The sequence below is a fragment of the Euleptes europaea genome, chromosome 6, assembly GCF_029931775.1.
Source record: "Euleptes europaea isolate rEulEur1 chromosome 6, rEulEur1.hap1, whole genome shotgun sequence".
NCBI classification, from domain to species: domain Eukaryota; kingdom Metazoa; phylum Chordata; class Lepidosauria; order Squamata; family Sphaerodactylidae; genus Euleptes; species Euleptes europaea.
This window is the reverse complement of record NC_079317.1, coordinates 36939295-36958402: the sequence shown is the minus strand read 5'-3', so window position 1 is coordinate 36958402 and position 19108 is coordinate 36939295. Positions and strand designations below refer to the sequence as shown.

Below are 19108 nucleotides of genomic sequence, written 5' to 3'. Positions count from 1 at the left end.
TGGCCTTCCTTACCCTGTGATCTGTGTCTTTGTAAGCTGCATACCTTAGATCCACACAGCCATCTGTTTCTGTGTTTGAACCACAGCACAGGTACACATATCTTACAGGGACCGCTCAACACTGTACTCTAGCCCATCATGCCTCTTGTGAGCATGCTGTGTTTGTCTTTTCCACAAAATCCTGATTATTGACTCAGTTTCACCAGCGTCATGTGCGATTTCACTCATTCGTCTGTTTTGTCCTATCATTTCTAGACTTCACCTCCAACTTCCATGCATATCAACAAGACTGCAAGATGTAGCATCACGAATGGTGATGGTAGAAGTAATAGTGAATCAGGCAGTCAATCAAAGCACATAAGCAGGAATACAGGCATCCTTTCCAGCCCAGTTGTCAGCATGTAAGACAAGGGGCCTAGCAATCGACTCATCAACTACAACAAACAAACTAAGGAAAAGGGTCCTTACCATTTATCCTTTCCTGCTTCCAAACCAGTATCTGTTGTTATGTGCTAATGCTAGATAAAAAGGGTGATTTGTATCAAATGAAATGATCGATTCTGAGGGAGGAAATTATGGCAGAACAAAATCCAAACTAATGATCACAAATTCCTTAGCATTTCTTCCTTAACATTGTATTCCCACCCACCCCGACAATGTTTTATAAAATGCACAGATGTGTTTCTTGTTTATACTATTAAAACATATGTAGCTGGCTGCAATTACTTTCTTATTACAAAATACTAGTTTGGTTAGCGGATCCAGTTAATGATTAAGCTACTCAGTCAGGATATTTGACATTGCAGATTGCTGAAACACAGTTCTGTGTGAGCAAAGTTTGCCAACAGAAGGAAAATGGAATAACGACATTTTAAAACAATGTTCTAGCAATTAAATAAAGGCCTAAAAAATATAGGTTATTTTTTTTTAACAGGACAGCAAACAGGTCTTTTGGGTATTTTCTTCAGGATTCGCTCTTTCCTTTTTTAGGATGTGGAAGACTGTAGATGTTAGGATCTTGCTCTTAGTTCTTTCGCTGTTAACAAACGTGAAGAGTACAGCGTTGTCAGATCAGAAAAAATGCGGTGACCCAGAATGTGAAAGTAAGTACAAAAGTCTTTGTTTTAAATAACACTTTTCAAAACTTACTCAAATCCAAACTACAAATCAGAGTGCAGCAAGGCATTTTGAAGGCACAGTTTAAATGTCAAAATGTTAGCTTTATGAGAAATTAATCTGTATGTTTTTAACAGCAGGATTATTTCTGGGAAGCCATTTGAAGGGACTGTGTTGAGGCATATGTGAAAGGGCAAAGATCAGTAGGGAAGTTTGCTGTTGACTCTCAGGACTAGAGCCTCAGATTCATCACTGTGTTTATTCAAAACATATCCGTCCACAGTCCCTGATTAACTTTTTGTTCTTAAAAAACAATGTGTGTGTGTGTGCTGCTACTTACTAAATTTATACCATTTTTAGTACTTATTTGGCTGTCTTTGTTTCTTGCCTTACCTAGCTTGTAATATGTGATATAGGAGGGGACGTGGCTCAGTGGTAGAGCATCTGCTTTTTCTGCTGCCACGCAAAAAACGTGCAAGATCAACAACTACTTGTACACATGCATTCTCTGCTGTCACCCCCACCTTGTGGAATGGTCTGCCTGAGGAGGTCAGGAAGGCTCCCATGCATCGGTCTTTCTGCAAACTATACAAAACAGCATTGTTTAGGAGGTCATTTATATAACAACAACAGGGCTATATTACAATAAAAAACGTTCAAGATGCTTTTTACGAAGAATGTGAACTAGGCCACTATGCCTAGTGTGCCTTATCTATTTGTTGTAAATATTCTCCTACTCTTACCACATTTTCTACTTATGTTAAACCATTTTCTGCACTGTTTAACATATAATGCCCCATACATTTTGCTCAGTATTACATTTCTGTAATCCTAATCTGATTATGTTGCTTATTAGACATCTCATCCTTTTGATTGCATTGATTTACACATCTAGTCAGCTGTGATTTGACAGCAAAAAAAAATCCGTCTTGAGTCTCAGTGAGAAAGGCGGACTATAAATACAGTAAATAACAATAAAAAATAAATAATGCAGAAGGTCACAGGTTCCCTGGCATCTCCAGTTAAAGAGGATTAGGTACCTGAAAGGACTCCGAGACACTGGAGAGCTGCTGCCAGTCAAAATAGACAACACTGTCATTGGAAGATCAGTGGTCTGGCTCTCTATAAGGCAGCTTCATGCATTCATGTGAATCACAGACAAATGGAAACTTAAATATTATAGTGATCTTGGTTGTGGGAATCTATGCAGGTCTATGAGGCTGCGTGTCAGATGTGGTACCTGGTTTTATTTCCGAGAGAAGGGCTTTACGTTTCCTCATATGAACACACTGCATTAGTAAAGTGGCTGGTTGTCATGCCAATAATGAAAACAGAAAAGAACAAAAACAGGCCATGGCTTCTCCATACTTTGGAGGTTTCCCATGTATGCTGAAAAATATCTTTCACTGGAAATATCTGCTGAGGGAAGGGAATCTCTATCAGCTAAGCACAACTTTCTTGCTCCCCCACTTGCAGCCCCAAAATATGTCCCCCAAAACGCTGCTCCTGGGGGACAAGGGACTCCCTAGAACAGCAAGAGAAGGGAACTGAGGCCTGCCAAGGGAAGGACGAATTGGAGGAAATCCCCCTTCTTCTATTTGCAGAATGGAACACATAAAACTGCTATATACTGAATCAGACCATTGGTCCATCAGGGTTAGTATTGTCTACTCAGACTGGCAATGGCTCTCCAGTATGTTAGGTAGAGGTCTTTCACATTATCTACTACCTGATCTTTTAACTGGCAATGCTGTGGATTGAACCTGGGATCTTCTGCATGCCAAACATCTGCTCTACCACTGAGCCACAGCCCCTCCTCCTGGGCCATGGATCCCTGTGGTGCTAATGCTACACATGCAGGCACCAGTAACCCACTTTATACATGATGCCAAAGATATGGAACACTACTGCATTTGTCAGTTTCACCAAGGGCCATAATTAAAAATATGCTGGGCTGGGTTTTAAATGCTGGATTTTAATTAATATAGTATTTTGTTTTTGTTTTTTTCATTTTGTAAGCCACTTTGGGCAGGATCCTGAAGAGACGGCATACTTTTTTCCTAAATAAATAAATAATAAAACCCAGTACATAATGGAGTTTTTTCTGTCCCAGAAAGAAGCATAAGATGAAATGCTGGTGTGGGGTAGTAAAGAGTTGTGCATTCCCTGTCTCCAAGAGAGCAGCCTGCTCTGATTTGGGGGGAGAGGGGTTACAAAGGTTGCACAACATAAGTTTTTCTCTGCAGCAATGGGGTTGTTCCCTATGTCTATTATGAATGAACCAATGGGTTGTATCCAATGACTCCTTCCATTGATGATTGAGCTTTTCACCAGTGAAAGAATCTTTCTGCCTGTGGAAGGAGCTATTCACCAGTGCAAGAAGCCACTTCCACTGACTTAAAGCTCATTCTGCCAGAGGGTAGGTTCACCCTCAGTGGAACTGAGTAATTCAAGAAAACCCAATATTTGGATAGTTTCAGAGGGAGCTGTGTTGGTCTGCAGTAGAACAACTAGATTGAAATCCAGTAGCCCCTTAGAGACCAACACGTTTTTCATGGCATGAGCTTTCAAGAGTCAAAGCTTCAGGATCTTTGACTCTCAAAAGCTCAAACCCCAAAAGTCTTGTTGGTCTCTAAGGTGCTATTGGACTTGAATCCCAATGTTTGCTGAATATGTCCATTAATTGTCTAGAGTAAATCTTTGAGTCTAGTTTTGATTAGTATTAGTTTGGGGAGGGGCTGTGGCTCAGTGGAAGACCCTCCACTTGAATGTAGAAAGTCCCAGGTTCAATTCCTGGCATCTCAGGTTAAAAGGACCAGGCAGTAGGTAATGTGAAAGACCTCTGCCTGAGACCCTGGAGAGCCACTGCCAGTATGAGAGACACTACTGACCTTGATGGACCAATGTTCTGGTGCAGTACAAGGTAGTTTCATGTGTGTACAATGGAAAAAACAATGTCACAGAAGTCTTCATATGTTGTCTCTATTTTTTACATCTAGCTTCAATAATTCGAGTGAAAGCCATTAAAGACTACACAGGACCTGACTGTCGCTATCTGAACTTCAAATCAGGAGAAGACATAATAGTATACTTCAAACTTTCAAGGAAAAGGGAGGACTTGTGGGCGGGAAGTGTAAGTATGTCAATAGACAACACTTTCTGTATAAGCCATTAAGGTTCAGTGAGATCAACAGCCGATTCTGGTTATTATTGGGCTGACTCTAATGGTCACTGTCCACAAGCAGAAGGTCTCCCACTGCAGACCCTCACTATGACCCCCATGTTGTTCCTGAAGGTCTCCTGTCCCTAAGGAGATACATTTTGGAGAGATCAGTGGGCTGCAGCAAGAGGGCCTTCCAAATAACCATTGGAGACAACCTATTGTATGGTGGCCTGAAATGGCTCTGGGCCCAGCTCAGAGGACAAAACAGGCTGGGGGGGAAGGACAATTAGAGGATGATGTCATATAGATGCTTTCCCCCCACTCCCCAAATGAAAGCCACTCGGTTAGGAAGCCAAAGCAGAGGAAAAACCTCGTTGGACAACTAGCCTGTAATAATGGCCATATCCTGTTCCAATTAATTTCCAATTAAATGAGATGAAATGGGGATGTGACCTAATGGCAGAAAAGAAGAAGCAAAACACAGAAACGCACTTCACAGAAACTGAAGCTCAGTTCAGACAACTCAGGTGCTGTGTGTCAATGAAGAAGTTGCTTAGGAACTGCAGAGTCAGCCTGTCCTGGAGGGGGTTGCACTACCCCTGGAGGAACAGGTTCATAGCTTGAGTCCTGACCTACAGTTAGAGGATCAGGTCTCCATGACATGCAACAACTTTTATCAGCTTCAGCTGATTCAGCAACTACCGCCATTCCTCCAAAAGGCCACATCAGTGCCATTTTTCTTCAGTCAGCCCCTAGCAGTTGCACCATCATAGCACTTTTTTTAAAAATTGCTGTGGCGCTCTAATACTATAGTGCTGCCATGCTAAAGCAATTACTGTTTTTTTTTAACTCTCAAAAAGTCCTCCAGTGGCACAGCAGAGAAAACTATGGTAACATGGGGCTGATGGAAGGAAATGTGCAGAGTGCCAATGCATGTGATTCTGTATTTGCAGCAACAACGAAAGCAACACTGTATCAACTGCAGTGGAAAGCATTGGCCAAAATTGCAGTTCCTTAAATTCTGGTTATTGTGACGTGTAAGAGTATCTTTGGTAATATGGAAAGCAATACTAGTATGAAGTTCTTTTTGTATCCCGGTTGGGTGAAAAAATAGGGTATCCAGTGGGAAGAAGGCAACCTTTTCGTTCTTGAAAAGATAGTTTCAGCAGTTGCTCAATTTTCTTCTGTGATTATCTTAGATATGTAGTTTCACCCAGGCTGGTCTCATAAAAAGGGGGGAATTTTCTGAAGGAAAGTAAGTTTTATTATCAAAATTGCAGAAGTTTCACTTATTGGTTTGTTTGTTTTTGTATCACACATTTCAAGTGCAATTGAACCATGATTTTTATATAATACATCTCTAAATGTTCCATTTTTACAGAAAGGTAAGGATTTTGGATATTTCCCAAGGGATGTGGTCCAAACAGAAGAAGTTTTTGTTACAGAGGAAGTAGAAGTCCCAACTAAGGTAAATTAATATGATATCACTGTACAACAATTGAAATGGGAAGATCTTCTTTGTAAGTGTGGTCAGTAAAAACTGCCTACATAATAATAATGTGCAATGGGTGCATTAATGTATTGTGTTTTTTTTATTTTTAGGAAACTGATTTCCTTTGTCTTGATGGAGGGGAATATGTTTTTGAAAACAAAGACAGCATACTTAATACTCAGCATGAAGAAAATGAATATATACCTTTTTACACAGAAGAATACTCAAAATTAAACATGCCCAGAGATGAGGCTCTGGAAGTGACAGGTATTTCCTTCCCAAAGGAATATAAAGAACCTGACAGGGATGACAGCAAATCCAAAAACCAGCATACCCTGGAATCTACGAGGCATGGAGATTCAGAACTCAGAGGCAGCATGACTGGAGTAGATGAGAGCATTCAGCAAGAAGATCAAAGGAGTCCAGTTCTGAAACCAGTCCCTAAACAAACTACATGGTCTGTTACTGGTATTGCAGGTTGGCTTGGTTTGGGAGGCAAACAAGAAGAGGAGCCTGCAAGAGAAATCTCAGAGACTGCAGAACAAATTACATTCAGACGCAGAAAAATAGCCATCACTGATGACAGTGACTTTAAAAAACTCAATGATGATAGTGAAACAGAGCCAAGGACCTGGTTTCAGAATACTTTGACAGATTTGATGCACTTTGGAAGTGAGAAGGCTGGATTTGGTTTGCTGTACAAAGAAAATTATCCAGATGTCCAAGACATCTCCAGAATCACTGGGGATGCTGATCCCCATGGCAGTACAGCATCAGATACACAAGAAGAGGAACCCAGGGATTCCACAGTATCCAAATCTAACTGGTTTGATTTAGATATAAGTGATGTTTTAACTTTTGGCTACTCTAATGAGAATGAAGTTCAAAGAGAGAAGTATGAAGGAACAGAAGCAATAAGTACAAATGAAGACTCACTGCCTCTAAGTGTACATTCAACAGACACTGTAGTGGATCAACGTTTGATAAAGAGAACATCCAAGTCACCACCCCATGAAGAGCAAGAAAAATATATTCAAGAAATTACAGAGGTTAAAAAAACAGATTCCAAAGTGCAATTAACAAACGAAGTTACAGAATTCAAAGAGGCCACAGATAGATCTGTTTCCACTGAGCCAGGTGACAAACTACTGAAATCTCACTATGCAGAACACAGTTCAGAATCAGACAGTGAAGCTATGGAAAACTTTAACATTAAAGCTATAATGAAGGAGTCAGAGAGAAAAAATGACCAGTCAGGTTGGTATGATAGTATTTATAGTAGCATATTTGATTTTAGTAGAGTCAAATCAGATAATCAACCAGCTCATGACTCTTTATCCATTCAGAGGTTGCAGGAATTTGTTGTAGATCAGTTTTTACCATCTCACGGTGCAGATCAAGGTTTTCTCCCAAATGATAGCCCAGCTGCAAGGAAAGAAAATTTTGGCAGTCCTCAAACATGTCAGTCTTTCTTAGCGGGAAAACAAAAAATCACTGAGAAGGTTTCAGCAATCTTTGATGTAACTACTTCCGAGGAAAATCTCCTCCTGGCTTCTTTAGCAGCAAAAAATCATGAAGAAAGTAGAGATGATGAATTAGTGAAAGACAGTACTTCACTTTTTCAGTCCGTAAAAGCTAAATTAGAACAAGGGATCCCCTATGGTCAGCACATACAAATAACTACTCATGGAAAACCTGAGAGTTTGGAAATGCAGGACATTTGCAGTATAGATGATAAAAATTGCACTCCTATCTTAGAGGACCAGCAGTGTTCTGCTTTGGCGTTAGCAAATATGAATGATTCACTGACACAACAGGAAGACACTGGTGAAGTTATTTATTCCCATGAAAACTCCACCCCAGCAATAGAAGATGATGGGATAGGGGTCAGACCAAACAATAAGACTGAAGAAGTAGGTAATTCACACTCGCCAGCCACTGAAATATATCTAGAGAGGTTATCAAAAGGAGGAATGACTGAAACAGTGCAACACAAAGAAGGAAATAACCAGGAAACACATAGAAAACTGATGTTTAAAGAGCTGAAAGAACATACAGATCATTTCCCACGGCTGAGGGACAACTCAGTTGAAGATGAGGTACTTCATGATGTGTCAGATGACGATACACTAGATACAAGACGAAGCAGAGAGCAAATGTTATCAGCAAACGTTGAAGTAATAGAAAACACTGAAGTAAAAGAGATAGATAGGCACTCACCTGGCACAAAGAGCCAGAAAAAATATAATGAATTTTTCCCCAAGGATATTGCAGATGTTCATAAAAATCTTTTTCATAACCAACAAGTCGAGGAAGCACTAGTTTCTCAAAACACCCAGAATTCAGCCCACTTTCCACCTTCTTCTAGATCCTGTCAAAGCAGAGAATTAACAGATGCCCCTCATTGTGAAGAAATGCCCAGCCAGTTTGAAGAACCTCTGAATTTCCTTTCTTTTAACCGCTATGAACTTCTACTTAGCTTCCAAAGCTCAACAGAAAAAGACAAAGACTCTTTGCAAAGAAGCAAAGAGAACATTCGCTCCAGTTATGAGAACAGCCAGCCAAAAAGTAGTGCTGAATTAAGAAACAAAGAAGCAGAAAAGAAGGCACAATCTCATCAGAAAAAGTACATGCCAGCAATGAAGAAGGAAGGCATTTCCAACAAAGACATGTTGTTGTCTTCATTGGCAAAGCAAAACAAAGATAGTGAAGGTACTAGTTTATTAAAAAATAGGCTACCTGTTACATCTGCAGAGCATCCATCAGGACATGCAATAGAATCCTTGTTCAGTAATCGAAAACTGGAGGACAAAAGTACTGAGGATAGTGAAGTAGAACTGGTCCCTAACAATAAACCACATTTATTGGAAAAACAGCATGAAGCACCAACACTGAAGTTCAGTGTACAAAAATTATCACAGGACTATAAGGCTACAAATAAAGACCCCGCATCTGGAACACAAGATTTTAATGAAAAAGAAGAAATGCAGAAGAATTTTGTCTCAAAAGCATTGGAGGGGGAAGATCATACAGTTAGCATAGATTATATTGATCAGATGAAGAGAGAGCAAATTTCAGATCCAGTGTCTTTTTTACAGGCACAATCAGAAAAACGTATAAATTACAATATACAAGGAGACTATGTTGTCGATTCCTATGACAAAAATGAATCTCCTGATTTGAAAAGGAAAGGAAACATTTTTCTTTATGATACCAAAGATTATTTTTCTACAAACTCTGATGACAATGATAATCTATTAAAAAATGTAGTTCCTAATGAATGTATTAATCAGTTTTCCCAAGAGAGAATAAAAGAACAAGGGGAACTTTCACAACATGTCTCAGAAGAACATAGTGAAGGCAAACAAGGAGACAGTATGCAGGATACAGAAGATGAGCTGAAGAAGCAAACAAATAAAAATCACCCAAATATATTAAATAACCCGGAGCCATCTCCAGTGGCTTCATGTAAGGAAGCGGTGCAAAGTGAAAAAGAGATTTATAGGAATGGCAGCCACGTGTCGAGCAATGATTTTGTCAACAACAGTGTACAAAATAAAGGCATTCAGGTTTCACAATTTCACAGGACAGGTGAAAAATGTGGTGAGGAGGAACACAGCTCAAAACCAATACAAGAACATCTTGATAATGCTAAAGTTAGTGATGCTTCATTAACAGAAAAGGTAGTTGATGATCATGATCTGAAAGAAAAAGTGATCTTATCTTATCCTACTGGTACTTTTTCTTCCAAAATGCCTGTAAGTTTGCCATATCTGAAGGAAGATCAAAAAGGCTTAAAAGTTAAACAAGAAGTCCTGTCTTCCCATCCTGAGCTATCAGACTGTGATAATAGTGATATTCTGAGTCAAGGGACTGGTGAAAAGTGTACGTGTCAGATGATACACAGTACAAGAAAATTTTTTCCACAAGCACCAGATTTAGATGTGCCAGAGCTTGAAGTCTCCAAAGGCCATAAACAACTAAACAGCATTTTAAATATGCAAAGCCAGACATTTCATACAGGTCATGATGATCCTAGACTGAGGTCTGTGGATCATCCTATGGACCATGTCCCTCTTCACGCTAAACATAGCTTGGACATGAGCCATTTAACTATAGATCTGAATGATGAGAACTTTGCCCAAGACAGACTTGTTCTTCCAAAAACTCTAAACTATGTAGAAAAATTTGCTGTTTCTGGAGATAGTCAAGAAAAAAGCCAAAAAATTACAGAAAGTGAGAAAGTGATAGCACTCAGGAACATAGAAGGCAGCAATGACAAGACAGGGAAAGAAGGTGTGGTGGGCAATATTTTTACAAAAACGTCATGGTTTCTAGGAAGGCTATTTCAGAATAAGCATAATGAAGACACTCAAATAAACGAAAAAAGCACTGATAATATGGTAACCCTGGGACAGGAGATTGATATATTGGGAAGTGATCCTGAACAAGACAAAGGTGAAGTTCAGAATACAAAAGCCATCAGTTATAGTACAGATAATTTAAAAATAACAGAACAGGGGACTCGGGAGGAAATATATAAACACACCCAAGAAAAATCTATAACTATAGACTCGAGAGATGACAGCCAAAAAGCTAACCCATTTTTAATTCAGAAGGCTGTATCTGCTGTCCTGGACACAGTCAAAAATTATAAATTGATAAGTGATAGCGAGGTGGCTCTAAAAGAAGCTAGTTCACTCAGTGGATTCCAAGAACATTACATAAATCTAGTTCAAGAATCCAAAAGGATACTTCAAGAAACTATGTGTGAAAGCTATGAATTGCTGGTACTGGAACAAGAGATTGAAAATCTTTGTCACGACATCATTGCTTTTCCATGTGAAGAAGTTTTTGGTGAAAGGAGGCAAGTGATTACGTCTGCGGAATGTGAAAATAAATTTATGAATGAACCCAAGAAGTGTTTGAACAAGAAAATGGATTTAGTTGCAGAACTACGAAGTCTGATGCTGGATGTCAGAAAAAAATGTGAAGCACAAAACGCAGACTCAGGTACTGGATCACTCTGTGGTTTAAAAAGCTTGAGAAAGCAAGAACAATACTTTCAAAAACAAAAAGAGATACTTTTTTCACTGTTAAATGAGTAAAGAAATTGCTGCTTTTTTATGCTTATAAAACTGCTGGACAATATCCCTTTCAGGAGTATAGTATCCCTTTGTACCAAGCTATATCTAGAAAATGTAGGAAATATGATTTTACAATACACAAAATAGATGGAGAACTAATTTTGCTTCAATAGGAAAACCAAACGGGCTCTGGGAAAATGTAATATCCCATGACAGAAGTACACTCAACAGCAGACATGTAGCTGGTAAAAATTAAAACAATCAACCAATGAGGCTTGGATCCACAGCATATCTGTGGGTGTTCCATAGAAGTGTTCTGAAGGGTCCAACACGAAGTCTTTTTTAGTTGATGAATACATGGTTTTTAATCAGTTCAGTAAACATTACAGTTAGGATATTGGAAGATTATAATTTTAAAGTGTAATATACTTTTAAAGTGTGAAATAACTTATTTTTCATCATTTTGGTTATCTATAATATATTCTGTTAGTGTAACCAATGTAAGATTTCCAAAAATGGACAGGTTAACCCTTCCCGTGTTCTGCATATTCTCCCAGTCAGGTGTTCCTCTCCCAGATAATTTTTCTCTTGAATGAAGGAAAATTGTCAGCTGCTCAAGGAGGGATTTCCAGGGAAGAATTGAAAGGTGGAGAAAATGTTAAGCATCCTTGTTCACCCTCCAATTCTCCCTGAAATATCTCATTAACATTATGTCAAGTATCCCTCAAACATTTAATTTAATTTGGTTTGCTGTTTAATTTGGGTTGCCACTTTGCCATTATTTCCTCAGTTTCACTTTAAATGTATCTTTACCAGTATCACAAATCTTTAGTCTATTCTCTACTTTTATCTTATACTGTTCACTGGAATATTTTCAGAAGCTTTTCTGGCTTCTGTTCACTAGACCCTCTTTTCTGACAATATGTCTCCTGCCTGTTTAATCTTCACTGCTCACTGTTATGACAATGGCTTTCTTCTCTTTTGGCCTTTTCATGTAGCTCCCTCTTCCATCCCATCCTGTGTTTTTTTTTTTTTAATTTCTTAAGTCTATACTCCTTTATTCGAATAAAATAAAAATTACTTACCTTACTCTATTTGCTGTCTATTTCTCTCTTCTCTCTGTTTCTTGTTCACTTAATTTCCATAATTGAGTCAAATATTTCTTTCCTCTGCTTGCTGATCTTTACCATCACTTATTACTACCAGTCAGTATATCCTGGCTGATTCCTTCTCTCTTATCTTTTTTTAATCCTTCCATTCCTCAAGTAGCTCAGGTTGACATATATTGTTGTCCCTACCCCATGTTTTATCCTTAGTGCCCTGGGACGTTGACTGGGCACGTATGAGTGGTCTAAGATCACCCAGCAAACTTCATAGTAGACTGGGATTTGAACACAGGTCCCTCAGATCCTAATCCATTACTAGAACCATTTCCCTTATTTGTCTTATTATTTTGTTGTAAACCTGAGTGGTGTGGTAGTATTAGCAGTAGTAATATGCGTACAGCCAAAGAAATAATAAGTACTAATAAACTGACAGCCCTAGCAATATAAATGAAATAATTAATTGACATATGAGTTACATGTTCAAACCTTAATGGATGATGAATACTTTAATGTGTCTAACTTGCCTTGTTTACAATTTTCTGGGTAATTTTAAATTGGGAGATTGTAGATTGGGAGGACTCTGATGATTAAAAGAAAATCAATTGTGAATGTGAAGCTGGAATCAATCTGCTAAATCTTCATATGCCAACAAATTATGACAGATTAAAATAAATATAAAATGAAACCATTTTATTGTTGTTTATAGGCACAACTAATACAGGAAAATCATCTGGTGGTGGTCCTACAGTGAATTCCAATAAAAAACCTAACAGTGGTCAATATTCAAAAACAAACAGAATTCCTCCAGTAACTATTGAGGAGAATATATGTACTTCAGAAAACAGGGGTCAGCTGAATTTGAAAGAAAGAGTATTAGTGAGAAATCTGATGACTCAAAACTCTACTTTCAGATATGGTGAGTAGTATCTGAAAACTAGCACCCAAAATTATATATTAAAAAAAAAGTTTCATCTGTAAACACCTATTCTCTCGTTTCTCTCCCTTTTATATGAAGCAGAAAGAGAATGGCTATTTCAGATAATCCTGTATTTGAATGACATCTGTGACTTTATAAACTCTGCGTTTTCAGATATGATGCTTATGAGCAAACAGGTGAGTATCTTTAATTTTTTTTACCTCACATTGAGCTTTCTCATGGGTCACAATCCTAAACAGGTCTGTTCAGAAGTAAGTCATTTTGTTTAGTGGGGTTTATTTCCAGGAAAGTGCTTTTAGGATTGCTCTGTAAAATGTAGCTGTTATTCAGTTGTTCTTCTCTGGCACTTAAAATTTATATATAATTATAAACATTTACACACACATATATATACATACAAACACAACTCTTCCTCAGAAGAGCTCAGGGTGAGGTACACGGTTCTCCCTTCCTCCATGTAATGCTCACAATAACGGTATGAGGTAAGTTAGGTAAATGAGATGGCAGATGGATAACTGACAAAAGGATCACCCAGTGAGCTTCGTGGCTGAGGGTCTTCCAAGGGTGTTCCATATAAAAGAAACTTAAAGACTGGCTGTATCCACACATTGATGGATGCTGTGTAAGCAGTGCACTATATTGTTAAATTAATTGGCTTGTTTGGACAGAAAAATCCAGTTGCAAATAATTGCTACAGCACAACAATAGCACAACACCCAGCAATGTGTGGATGCAGTCCCTGTTGTTGCCATTAACAGCCATTGTGAATAGCCACTGTTCTTGGCTGCTTCCACAAAGGGGTGCTATAACATGCGTCTGCCATGGCAGCACAGAGTAGTACAGTGTATGGGTACGAGCAGAAATAGTGTCCACACATTCCTGTTCCTGCGCCTGCCAGTTCCCTCCCACCACCCCTGCTTCTCCTTTTTTCCCTGTCACTGCAAGACACCTCTGCAGCCCTATCTGTACCTTTCCAGTCACTTTCCTTTCCTTAAAAAGGCATGCTGTAGAGCTACAGTGTGGCTTGGCAGGGAAATGGGGGGAGACAGTTAAAGGGTTGAGTATGTATGTGATGACACATCACAGCAAAATACCTACACCATTTTGAAAGTAGAGCTTAGCGATGACCCATCCCCATAGGGGACGCTAGAGGAAATGTCCATAAGGGTGCCAGTCTCCTAGCATGTGTGGGGGAGTGGAGATCCCCTGGAATTACAACTAATCTCCACACTATAGAGATCAGTTCACCTGGACAAAATGGCTGCTTTGCAGTCTAGATTCTATGGAATCACATCCCTGCTGAACTCCCTCTACTCCCCAAACTCTGCCCTCTCCAAACTCCGTCCTAGGAATTTCCCAGCCTGGAGTTGGCAACCCTAGTCCACAGATTCACTCTCCCTACAGCCACTCAGCCAGGCAAAAGTAGTCTCCCCACCCACCCCCAGCAGCCCTGGGAATGTTATGAATTGTACTCAAACTGAGCATAACATCATGTGGATGTTCCCTGTAATGTGGGGGCTTCCTGCTTTCCATGTGGGGAAGCAGCCCTTATCTTATACACCTTTAGCTTGCATAGAAATGTGTTCATTTACATAATTTATAGTCCATCTTTGTCATGGGAGACTAAAAGTGGATTACATACATTCCTCCTGCATTCATGCTCCTGCAACCCCTACAATGTTCCCCTCTCAGTGCCCATAGGTTTACATAATCTGCTGAAGATTCGCTTCATATACCTGATGAAGTAGGCTCTAGCCCACATAATTGTATGCCCCAGTAAATCTGCTAGTCTTTAAAGTGCTGTAAGTATACATTTTTTAAAAATCAGATTTCTTACATAAAATTAGATGTAACAGCTAATTCTATCTCAAGCATCATGGGTTGGTATACTTATGCATTCCTGTTTCTGTGGCTCTCAGTAGCGAGTACAAAAGCATGAGTTAGGATCTATCACTGAGCTGATTAATGCTTATGACAGGGTTATCAGGATGCTAGTTGCAAGTACTGGATATCAGGTAAAGTAACTTGCAGGCTGGCATGGGCCAATTTACATGTAATCAGAATGGTCATGTGAAAAACACTTAATCTGGCTGGTGCTATGCTGTCATCCCCTGCGCTAATCCCCACATAGGTAGTATTTGCATGCCAGTAGGGCTGCCAATCTCTAGAATGACAACTAATCTCCAATCAACAGATCAGTTCCCCTAAAGAAAATCGCTGCTATGGAGGATTGACTCTATGGCATTATACTCCACTGAGGTCCCTCCCCTCCCCAAACTACCCTTCCCAGGCTCCCCCCCAAAAAAATTTTTCCCCAGGAATTTCCCAACCTGGAGTTGGCAGACCTACTGTGTGTGTGTGTGAAGTGCAGTCAAGTCGCAGCCGACTTATGGCAACCCCTTTTGGGGTTTTCATGGCAAGAGACTAACAGAGGTGGTTTGCCAGTGCCTTCCTCTGCACAGCAACCCTGGTATTCCTTGGTAGTCTCCCATCCAAATACTAGCCAGGGCTGACCCTGCTTAACTTCTGAGATCTGATGAAATTAAGCTAACCTGGGCCATCTAGGTCAGGGCGGCAGACCTCCTAGTGAGCTGTAAAATGGAGTGCATGTAGCCACCTTGGTAATAAACAAAAAAACAAAAAGCCATGCAAGAGGGAATTAATAACAACAACAATAAGGCTTGGTTCTTATATGCCAATTTTCTCTACCACTTAAGGAAGAATCAAACCGGCTTACAATCACCTTCCCTTCCCCACAACAGACACCCTGTGAGGTAGGTGAGGCTGAGAAATTGTGACTAGCCCAGCTGGCTTCATATGTAGGAGGGGAGAAAAAAAATCCAGTTCACCAAATTAAATCCGGTTCTCCAGATCAGAGTCCACTGCTCCAAACCACCTCTCTTAACCACTACACCACGCTGGCTCTCAGATTTGCCAAGCAAGTGAGATACATGCATTCTCATTCCATCCAAGACTTGTATTTCAGCCATTACTGCTTGTCAATTGGATATGATCATGTTTTCTGCTGAGCCATGGCACTGCTGACATGTTTTAGTTTTGCAAGGAAGCAAGTGGTATCTGATCGTCTGTTTAGCAATACCTTTCCATATACTTGCTGTGTGTAATTTAACCATGGGTATCACAAGGAAGAGGGTGTGGGACTACTGTCAGAAACGTCGCCTGTCATTAACCTCCCTTTTACACCCCCTAATTGCATAAACATCAGAATAAGATCTCTTGTGAGTTGGAAACATGTCTCTCAAGATCGGGAACTCTCATAAAGAAACTAGAGATATTTTACTGCTTCTTTAGATTTTCTAAAAGTAATATTTGCATGATCGCAGTTCTTGGTCTACAGATGGAGACAGCAGAGGAAGAGGTATGTGTTTCTTCTAAAACTAATTCAACTGACAAGAGGAAGAATTTGTTTTTTTGTATGCATAGAGTGATGTTATGATGGTAAAATTGTGGGACTGCTGCAGAGACACTTCACTAAGTGCTACTTTACTAATGGAATGTTGTTCCTTGTTTATTTGATTTGTAGATTTTCTTTGGGGTTATGAACAGTAACACTTGAAATGGGTGACAGGTGAACCGAGTTTCGTTTTGAGAAAAGGGACAACTGTTTCCATGTTGAGTTATAAATAGCCTGTTCCAACTGAAAATATCCTATACCAGCTGAAGCAGAACAGTCTTATCGAGCTCCTTCAAATGTGTCCTCTACTCTCTTTCTCTCTGTGCCCTTTTTCTATTTAAAAAGGCCAGCCATAAGTATCAATTTACAAAGTACGCTGTCCCACAGAGAGTCTACCTTGTCTTCCTTGTTTTCTCTGATCTCCCACGCTGTTTGCTCAATTGATTCTCCCTCGAGGCATAATCGTTCTTTTTCCTCCTGCCGCCAACATTTGTACCCCTGTACACAGACTAATGAGGATAGGTTACAAAGAATCCTAACGTTTTAGTATCCCTAAAACCACACTGGGTTTTTTGTCTGTCTGTCTGTTTGTTTGCCCTAATGAATAGCCAAAGAACCGGGGCCTTGTTTACCCCTCCTCATTCCACCTGGCCTCGCACACGAAACAGAACCAGGCCGCGGTCTCGTCTTCCTGCCGCTACGGCCTTCCCTGTCACCCCTCCCCTCGCCGCCTCGGTGGTTTCTTCCCGCCCGCCCCCTCTCCCAAGTCGCCGGTGGTACGTCCCGTTCGCCCACGACAGGAAGAGGCCTTGGGGGGGGGGGGCGCGGGAAAGATGGCTGCTGCTAACGTCGCCGTTGCCGGGAGCAGCCCGGAGGACGCCGCGGAGGTGGTGGCCGCGGGATTCTGGCCGGCCTGGCGGGCGAGCGCCCAGCGCTACTGCGGGCAGGTCTTGGACTGCGCTCGGAGCGTGAGTGGAAGGGGGCGGGTGGGGTATACGCAGGCGTGGAGGGACGGTCGGCCACTGCTGCCCGAGTTCCCCTTTGCTTTGCGGCCACCTCCTTCCCCAGTGGGTCATTTCTAACCCGAGATGTGCCGGAGCCTGCCTCGATGCCCCCCCCCCCCTTCGACCTGTAAGAGCTCCCAGTCGCAGCTGTCTGGGGTGGCTGAGGATACTCGGCCATGAGGGTTGGGGGAGTGTGCTCTGCACATCCTCAGTGGCAAGTCGTCATTCTTGCTTCACATGTTCCGGATGTTGGAGCCAGCTTTTGGGGGCAAAGGCCCGGCCTCCAGTTACAGCCTACCTATAGCCTCTGACTTGAGGCTTTGTAATAATATTGGTGAAATCCCCCAAGTGTTGTTCCCTTGGATGGGGGTGCTTTTAGGGATCTCAAAGGGAGATTGGAAAGAGAAAGCTGCTGAATTACAGTTGATATTCAAACTAAAGTCAATGCATTTACCTGGGCTGAATAAAGACCTTGCATTCATGGCTCATGACCAGTGCTGATTTCTCCACACCCATGTCTCCCCTGGACATCACAGACTCTTCTGCAGACCACACCTCATCCCATCATGCCTGCTATTCACATTTACATACTGTTAACATTTACATACTAATGCTTGTCTGAATTCACTCTCCTCTGCTTAAAGAAAGATGGATTCACATTCTAGCTGTACCTGAAGAAGTGAGCTGTGGCTCACGAAAGCTCATACCCTACCATAAAATATTTTTGTTAGTCTTTAAGGTGCTACTGGACCCTTGCCCTTTTCTACTACTGCAGACAGACTAACTTGGCTACCCACTGTGAATTTTCTTTTAGGGATGGAACTACTAACCTGGGAAAAGTTGTTTACTTGTTTCTTCACGAGGCTCCTGTACCTGTAACAGCTGCCACGTTAGTTTACACATTACTTTGCCAGATACTGTGTGATAATATAGGCATGTGAGTTGGCCCATTGTGTTGAAGCTTAAGTTCCACTCTCTGGTTCCATCACACACACACACCAAAGGAAAAAAACACTTGAGCGTTCTCTGGCAATTCACCCAGCTGAACCAGCCTCATAGGTTTGTTATGAGGACAGGTAGGGTGAGTATTGTGGTGTGCTTTTACATAGGACAGTGCTGTAGAAGTTTATACTTCTAGTAATAAAATAATGAAGTGGTGTGTCTGTCAAGATAATATGTATGTGAGTACTGCCTGGGACTGCCACCTGAAGCATTCTAAAATAAGGGCCGCATTGGGACACTAACAAAACGAAATATCGCTTGTATCTGAGCATTAAGAATATTAAAATGTCATTTTTGTAATGTATTACACTGTAATTGCAAAAATCAATTATAATATCTTTTCCATGAGTGTTTCCGAAATAAGGACCTGTGTCTGACCATCAGCGACAGATGGCAAGCCAAGAACCCAGCCCTGGTTGTATGTACTCAAAAACAGTGGTTTTCGATCAGACACAAAAGTAGTATGAAGGTGCCAGGAAGAACAGTTTGTTCTCCCTCGTTCCCCATGTCGACCTGATGGCCCTGTCTGCCACAGGTTATTCATTTGTGACATTTTGGCATGCTAGTAGTAATAACAGGATGCCTGTATACATACAAATGTCCTTTTCAGAAAAAGTGGATCTTTTGTTCTCATGGTGGGATCTAAGTTCTTTACTCAATGGCTTTAATGCTAGTGCATTAGCCTGACATGAGCATCTTGTTCAAAGGTTGTCCAGAGCATGGTGACATTCTTGAGGGAATATTCACAGGACTAAACATCACACCCAGTCCTCTTTGAGGTGGAGG

At 40.7% G+C, this 19108-nt stretch overlaps 1 protein-coding gene across 1 annotated transcript in view; it reads left to right on the top strand.

Moving 5' to 3' along the window:
* Positions 1-991: 991 nt before the first annotated feature.
* The window catches only part of MIA2 (MIA SH3 domain ER export factor 2), a 52120-nt gene continuing 34003 nt past the window's right edge, over positions 992-19108 (top strand). Inside the window, exons 1-6 of the mRNA XM_056851658.1 lie at positions 992-1103; positions 4116-4249; positions 5661-5747; positions 5882-6908; positions 12671-12880; positions 12980-13077. Coding sequence (XP_056707636.1) covers positions 992-1103; positions 4116-4249; positions 5661-5747; positions 5882-6908; positions 12671-12880; positions 12980-13077 — 1668 coding nt within the window. The remainder of the gene's footprint in view (positions 1104-4115; positions 4250-5660; positions 5748-5881; positions 6909-12670; positions 12881-12979; positions 13078-19108) is intronic.